At 41.5% G+C, this 8,360-nt stretch overlaps 1 protein-coding gene across 1 annotated transcript; it reads right to left on the bottom strand.

Annotated features, from left to right (window-relative positions):
- Positions 1-2,149: 2,149 nt before the first annotated feature.
- On the bottom strand, positions 2,150-4,131 carry LOC310777930 (fibroblast growth factor 4A-like; the record flags this gene model as incomplete). Its single annotated transcript, XM_083638273.1, has 4 exons — positions 2,150-2,332; positions 2,651-2,754; positions 3,131-3,262; positions 3,957-4,131. 4 exons carry the CDS (start codon positions 4,129-4,131, stop codon positions 2,150-2,152), a joined length of 594 nt encoding a protein of 197 aa, XP_083494399.1.
- Between the last annotated feature and the right edge of the window lie 4,229 nt (positions 4,132-8,360).

Raw genomic sequence — 8,360 nt, 5'->3', positions numbered from 1 at the left:
GTTAATGGAAAAAATGCTCCCTTCTGCTGGTCAAAGGAATAAACATTACATTTCTACTGGGACGGTTATAGGTAGTCCGGGCAAAAATGACTGCTGTCAGAAACTGAATTGCATTACAGTAATTGTATGCTATGTTATGCTAAATTGAATCATAGTAGGCCATATACAAAAAAATAAAAAAATATGAATTGCAAAAGTTGAATTTCTATCATAAACACTGAAACTGAATGTCATGGTTTGAATTTGTTCATTGTCGCTTTCAAATCTAAACATTTATAAGTAGTTTGAGCAAAAACAACAAGATTAACAACAACCCTCAATACATTTGCACCTTTGTTTCAATTGCTTTACTCATTTAAGTGCAATACATGAAAACAGAATTTGAAAACATAAAAACATGGTTTGTCAGTTACAGAACAGGAGTAAACCGGACAGGCTGACATCCAGACAGGCTGGATCTCAGTTTCAGAGTAAAACCCTAATGTTTCCTGTCTGAACCAAGTTGTTCAACAGTGTGAATCTTCTGCACAAACAGAGCATGGCAGAGACGAGGGGACAGTGAAACTCATCAGCCTGTAGGTTTGAATAAGAAAACCTGTGAATGTTGTTAAGCTTCACAGTTTGCTCTAATGTAAACTAACATTTGCCTAGAAAGGACACAAGCTGGTGGCAGTTGGCTACAGTGTGACAATACATCAAGGCAGCAAGCCGAGAACAAGCTGGAATAGATTAACATGAAGACTTGACTCATATTAAGCAACACTGAATAAAGAAGGAAACAGTAAACACGTTGTACCCCACCAGTGATGTAGTTCCTATGATAATTGCATTGATTTGGTACTACAGAGTCCCCATTCACCGTCAATGCTGCCCCCTAGTGGCACAAAGTGAACATTACAGTGTGACAAACAAACAAACCGAGACTGATCCATAGAGTTGTTTCAGTGTAGTACAGTGGTTAGTCTCGCTTCTCCCGGCAGGGAGGGAATTCTGGCAAGCTAGACTACAGTGTGGTAAACCCTGTCCATCTGTAAAAAGCTAAGAATTATTTGCTAAATTCTATTAGACCCAAACCTGTTGCACCACAAACAAGTCGGTGTGGTAAAGCAATGTGTGTGTAAGACATACAGTACTTGTCCATGTCTGTACACTAGATGGCTGCAGTGTGACATTTAACATAAAAACATGCTCAGGCTTCTCTAGTTATGTAATGTGTCATGTAGTCATGTGATGTGATGTATAAGCTAAGTGATGGAACATCTCTGTTTATACCGCAAAATAAATAAATAAATTAATGCTAAGAATAAAATAAGGAAGAAACAAATGTTTTTACATTATCAGGGTTAATTTAACTCTGAGCATAAAACTCAACACTGTGCCAGTGTTTCTTCTACCTATCAAGGTTAAATTAAAACTTGAGATAATCTTGAGCAGTCAGTGCCATATCAGCTCTAGGAGTGGAAAAACAACTCCCCAATCAACCCAAAATATTTGTCGATGAAAAAACAACACTGGGAAATCTTGCTGAGCACGTGCAATACTGTACTTTGTCATTTGAACAACTTGTAGTCACATCAGCCAGCTGCTGCTCATTGGAACATGCGTCAACTTGTTGACAGGAGTGTCTGTGCCAACAGCATGGAAATCCAATAGCCCCACAAAGGAGTCAGGACCATTGTTTGCCCATCGGTCCCAATGGTATTTTCCCCAGTTATCCAATCATCATGTCTAAAAGAGTTCAGAGAAGTCTGTGTAAAGTCATGATGCCGCAGTGACAGATTAACTGCTTGCTACATATTGAGAAGAGGGTTTGTGACTGGAAGGTTGTTGGTTTGAATCCTGGACTCGCTCCCAGCAGTGAATGGTTGCAGCTGTATGAGTGTGAGGTAGTTCAGTGTTGAACAAGAGCATTTTTAGCTCAGTCCCTTTTATAAAAAATAAAATAAAAAATCCCTTTGATGATATCTCTCACAATTATGCAGTATCTCGTTTGATCAAGTAGTTTCCACGTTTCCCTTAAAAAACTGTGATTCAGGACCCAAAGTAGCTCGAGGAGAAACTATATTCCTTGTTTGGGTCGAGCGCTGAAAGAGTTGAAAAAGTTGACCTGAAAATCTCAAGGCAGGGATTCCCCCGGGCCGTAAACCGATCAGGCCGTCCTCCGAGGCAGAAAGTGGGTGCAGGACTGGTGGCGCCCCACGGTGGTGCCCTTCTTGGCCTCTCCCTTGTGGGACAGAGCCAGGTAGACGCCTGGGTGAGACAGAGAGGAGTAGGTGGTGTAGTGGTTCTCCTCCAGGTTCTCCTTAAACTGGCAGTCGTCAGAAAACTGCTTCTAAATGGGGGACGGTTAAAATGGGACGATTAAACGGCGTTGTTAGGTAATATTAAAAAAAACAACCTAAATGGCATTATTTACTCAGTTATAATGGATTTCAGCACACTTTTGGCACTATCTCAACTGTCCTGTTCACATAAAAGCCACCAATCTTGTAACGTTACTCCATATCTTGTAATGATTGGAAGTACTGTATGTGGTATAGCAGAGGTCTATCGTCCATCTTACAAACACTATTTAATCCAGGTCTAATGAAAACGCACATATTTTCTCACACAACACCCATTTAAACCATGCTGTACTACTACTACATACCGCTCCATATGCGATTCCCTCCGTGCTCATACAGAGGTACAGGCCGCTCTTCACTCCTCTGATTCCCACCACTCCGTGTTTCATGGCGAACACCTTCAGCCAGCCTGCAGGAGACAGAGATAGATCGGCATTGTAGAAATATGATGCAGAGACAAGCTGGGAACCCCAGCTGAGCAGATTGGAGGTTTAGTCACACAAACACTTTTAGACGCATAAATAATTGTATTGGTTGAATTGAATGGCAAAAATAGGACCTATTTTATTCATTAATTCATTACTAGGTTGGATTTTTCAGTGCGTAGCAGAGCGCTAGGAGTCATATTAGCTTCCTCCTCTCTTACCTCCTCTTTTTCACTAACGTTACTTAGCCAGCCAGAAAACCTTTTTGTTGTTGAACTAAAACTCTAATCTGTCTGCAGAATAAACACACAACACTTTTAATATGCTGTGTTATCATTTGTGTGTATCAACTGAACTCACAGTTCTCGGTGGGTTTGTGGACGCCTCCAACGGAGCCACTGGGTAGAATCTGTAGATGGTAGCCAATCCCAACACGGCAGTACAGCAGCTGCTGCTGCTTGGCCACTCCTTTGATTGGACGAGGAGGAATACCTGCTGCGGACAGAGAGATGATAGGTTTTTAACTAAACATGAAAACAGGTTAACTACTTTTGACTTTTGCAGCCCTACAATACATGCGCCCGCACAAAATAAAATTTAATAAAAATCATACCCCGATTATATTGACAGATAGAATTCCAATTAATAAAAATATATATTCTGTTGTTGGGAAATACTCTGCAATATAGCCTAATCTACACAGTGTTGCCTATGGAGAAGTTCAGTCTTTTCTCAGTGAGTATTGAGTCTATGCACCAGAGGGTGGCAAGATGACTTTCCCTTCATCTTTAACACGTGGGCTACAGGACATTACACTCACTGCACTATCTTTCCAAGCACAAACCTTAGCTGAACTTCGCTGAACTCCAGCCAACTCCAAGTGTTTTATCATGTTGTTCTCCGTTTAGAAGATTTACTCTGCGTTTCTATCTCCCAAGGTGACATAATATGACTAGTGTTTAATACTAGCTTATGCAACACAACCTGACCTCACAGAAATGTAGGTTAAGACAAGGTCTACCACATAAGAGCACCCTGTGTGATGCAACTGCAGATGTTAGTGATCTTAGAAGCTAAAAAGCCCCTGTGTAAAATCAAGCGAACATCACTAGTCATCTCTTTTTAAGTGATTTTCTGCACTCTTGGAGCAAAAGCAACAACAAAAAAATCCCCCTCGCTCTCTCACCTTTTCCTTTCGATGCAGAGTCCCTCATGTGCAGCTTCCAGAGGCCGCGAAGGCGACTGCCCTGGTCCTCTGTATCCGCCGCAGGCTCCAGTCTCTCTACAGCTGCCGGGCACACGCTGGCAACCACAAGCAGCAGCAGCAGCAGCAAGGCGGGAAACAGCGTGGAAGCATCCATCGAGCACGCCTGAAATCAAACTACCCGCACCTACAACCGGGCACATCCGCCGTTTGAGGGTCCAGAGTGTCTCCGTCCCGTCAGTGTTCGTCATGCACACTGGATCGTGGCCTGGCCTTCTCTTCCGCTGGCTGAACACACTGACAGAAAAGTGCCCCTCTATACCAACTTCCTCCTTTTATCTCCTCGCCTCCGTCTACTCTGAAACACTGACAGACGCAGTGACACATTAAGATACGCCAGTGTAGACAAGCACACAAGTGTTATCAATGAGCTATCAGTAATGGCCTTAAGACACTCGATTCTGTGTTTAGTAGCCCGGTGCTGCCTTACCTTCACAAGTCCGTTTCACCCTCGCTCACGCAAACTTGACCCGTTTTAACGACTCCGGGTTATTATTTTGAGAGAAATGTTTGCGAGAAAAGTACAGTAAGATAAACGTAGTGGCTTTGTTGTTTGGGTAAGAATGTTTTAACGGTGTCACCCAATCAACCCTCTGACGGGGGAGAGACATGCAAACTGTCTGTTCAGTATCACAATCACGGAGATTGTAGAGCGGGCAGAGCCGATGGGAAGAAAAGAAACAAATTCTGAAAAGAGTTGGAACACACACACACACACACACAAATATGTGCAAGATAAAACGAAATATCTAGGACTTTTCAATGCAATATGGTTTTAGTAGGGTCAAAACTTGGTAAGAGCATCACGAGTTCGATTTCTATAATCCGTTTCAACTTCAATAAATGCAATCATTCCACACAAATTCAGATGTATTTTTTAAATTCAGTCGTCTGCTGGAACAAGTCTCATCACTTTCAATCTACCGTAAGTCATTTACACAAACACAAGATCTCAAGTCACGACTTTAGAAACCTTCTCAAGTCATCAAAGTACAACAAGCCAAAGTCAAGTCTCTCAAGTCTCCTCTTCTTGGACTCAACAGTCCCCACATCTTATAAGTAGTATCCAACTAATGAATATATGGCCTTTTAAGGAATAAAACATAATGTAAAGTAATGCTTTTCCTAAAAATATAACAGTTTTTCCCTTTCATATTGGTGTGGTTTTTGGTTGTTTTGTTTTTACCTTATTGTTCTATTCTATTATTCTACTTGTCTTTTTAAAGCACTTTGTAACATGGTTTTGAAGGGTGCAGTGAGTGCTATATAAATAAAACCTAATAATAATAATTATTATTACCCTCATAATAATAATCATCATCATCATTATTAATATTAATATAATCATTATCATCATCACTGACTGGAGGTCGTAGTTTACCCATCTTTTTCCACGTCTTTTCCATGACTTTCCATAACTAAGTCGTAGAATTTCATGAACTAATCATTTTGTTCTTTCCTTATTTGTTAGTTTTGTCTTTCAGCTCCCGTTGGGCTGAGAACCCAGAGGTTCATTTGGCCCGTGTATCTGACTGGAGATGTGAACTGCATTGGTGAGAGACAGGACGTTTCCTTCACAGATCCTCATGTGACTTCTGACAAACACCTCAGTGACGTCTGTTAGCATGCCGTCTTTAATCAGCACACACTGTCTGACTGTACGCATCATATCTGACATGTGCCCAATCAAAGACATTCTTAAAAAAAGGCATTTAAACTCATGTTCATATAAACATTATTTTATTCATTAAATACCTACATGATTGTTGGATGCCAAAATGATGGCAAAGGCAAATGTAAGACTTCTGCGGTACATGAAAGCAGTGTCATTGGCAAAGAAATGGAAATATTAAATGCTACATTTAAAGCTACAAGAGGCAACTTCACACTAGGTAGCGTGACGTAAAATGTAAGGACTTCAATACCCAGAAATCCGGTGCATCACACAACTCGCTCATGTTTACCAACCGGCCGGTCTGTGATGCTTTGTACCAAAGCCGAGAGAAGAGAAGATTTAGATCTAGGGTTAGGGTTAGTGCCCTTACTGCTGTTTAGGGCAGTGGTTCTCAACCTTTTTCCCACGACCACCCAAAATACTCTCGCGACCCCCTGGGGGGTCCCAACCCCCCGGGTAAGAACCTGGGGGTCCAAGTTTTGATTGGTCACTTTCTGTGGGCAGAAGAGTCCAAACTGATACCAGAATCATCATAATATCATCATCATCAAAAGGGACCAAGTGGACTTTGTCTGTTTGTTTACATTTTTGTCCCACTGATGATGTCACAGTGATGTCATAAGAGCAGAAATCACTGATGATGTTATAGGCATTGGGATATCATCAGTGATGTCATAAGAGCAATTGTGATGTTATCAGTGATGCGAAGTTGAGCAAATGTGCCCTGCGCATGCCAATAGGGCAGTCGAGGCCACGCAACAGCCGAGCTGCGGGCGAGTCCGCTCAGCGGGCGAGCTGTGTATGCGAGCCCATGCAGCGGGTGAGCGCGCAGGATTTCTAGTTTGACAAATCGGGGAATCTACAGCATCTCAATTAGTGGGTATGAGACTCTGAAAATGTTGCCTAGTGCAGCTTTAAAGCTGGTAAAATGCTAGCACACGTGGAATTCAAGTGCTATTTGACATCTGTACAAACATCTGTGCAAAAGTTGGCAGATAATATCAGACATAATCTCATGATTCAGAAGATAGCTACAGGGTTCCTACACATTTCCAAAATTGCAATACTTTTCCAAGAACTTAGTTTGCCAGCTAGATGTGAAGATTTTTGTCTGTAATTTATGCATAGTGTCATAATCACACCATGAAACAACAAATACCAAAATATGTTTTTGTATGTTTCAATTTCTTTTAACACATTGACTGCCAGCCGTTTTTTTCTTGCTGTAGATAGCTTCTGCCAGGGTTTTTTTTGAGGATTCTAGGCTCATTTTACAAGAGCCGAGGTTTCTCTTCTGTTACGACTTCGTGAACACCAATCATCTAAAAAGAACTAATAGAATGTGTGCTTTCTCTGTCTAAAAGAGTTAGTTTGTAGAGTTAGTAGTTATGTAAGCATTAGCAATTGAATACAGCATGGTTTCAGCATCAGAAAAAATATTTAGAGATAAACGGCTTTTTGTGAAATTCGATAGAACAGTCACTTTAACCATTCATTTTTGGCATCAGTAAGACCTACACAATAGTTTTGAACAGTAATTTCCTCCATAACAGCAGTAAACTTCCCTCTGCTCAACTCCTCCCTCCTGTGGGCGTTCTTTTTGGGTGCAGCGCCCTGTCACAAGCACTTTCCTACCTTTGCAAATGCACTTTCTCATACTCTCGACCTCTCAAATAAATTTCTGAATAGAAATTAAATTACTCTAAATTATAGCGAAAAAGAAACAAAAAAGAATGGGTTGAAAATCCCATTCTAAAAGCCTTTTAGAATGGGATTTGTTTCCAATTTGGTGTCGGACTAGGGGGCAGTCCCCGCTTGTCACCATTGCTTTGCTGCTGCTGTGCGGGTGTGTGCCTGTCTGTGCGGCCGCTCTTTGAGGAAGTCTGGTTGGACTCGCTCGCGTCTTGGAGTTTTGGTTGAGGGCTTTGATGAAGCTTTTGCGATTCTGGTCATATTATGCTGCGTGTTTCAAAGTGTGTCCCACCCGCAATCCACTATGCAAATCTGCAATCCCGCACCGCCAGCAATCAGCGCGAAAATGAAAGCGCCTTCGCCAATCCACCTTCATGAGAATGGCTTCAGTCACACTGCTTTTTGCTTGCCTTCCTCCTTCCTTGTCGCCACTTAGTGGGTCGGTGGAATGGGTTGTACACGTTGTACACGTCCAATACCTATATAAGAGATGTAAAAGGCTTAGATGCACAACCTACCGTCAAAAAAAAAAAATCGAATTTTTTTTGACGAGTACACTCGTCGCTGGCAGTTAACAGCTGGATTGTGTTTGACGAGTACACTCGTCGCTGGCAGTTAAGGTGTTAATAATTTTTAGAAACTTGCAACTTTAACCTGGAAACCCCTGTATAGGAACCCCGTACTTCACTAAATATTAGTATTTGTCAAGGACGTGCAAAGTTGACTATCACAGTACACAACTTGTTAAAGTAAAAATTGCACACATTAAATATCTTTTCCCTGTACATTTGTGTTCTTTTGTCATTTGGATGTGGCAAATGTGAATGGCACGTTAGTAAATCTAAAATGGAGTACATTCTCACAGGGTTATATATCAGTCACAAATGGCATAAAGTGACTGACTGCTCTACCAACTAGAGCCCAACTGATATATGGGTCACAGATATCATCAGAGATAT

This window comes from Poromitra crassiceps, assembly GCF_964638095.1.
Source record: "Poromitra crassiceps genome assembly, chromosome: 6".
In the NCBI taxonomy this organism is placed as follows: Eukaryota; Metazoa; Chordata; class Actinopteri; order Beryciformes; family Melamphaidae; genus Poromitra; species Poromitra crassiceps.
This window is presented reverse-complemented; position numbering and strand designations above follow the sequence as displayed.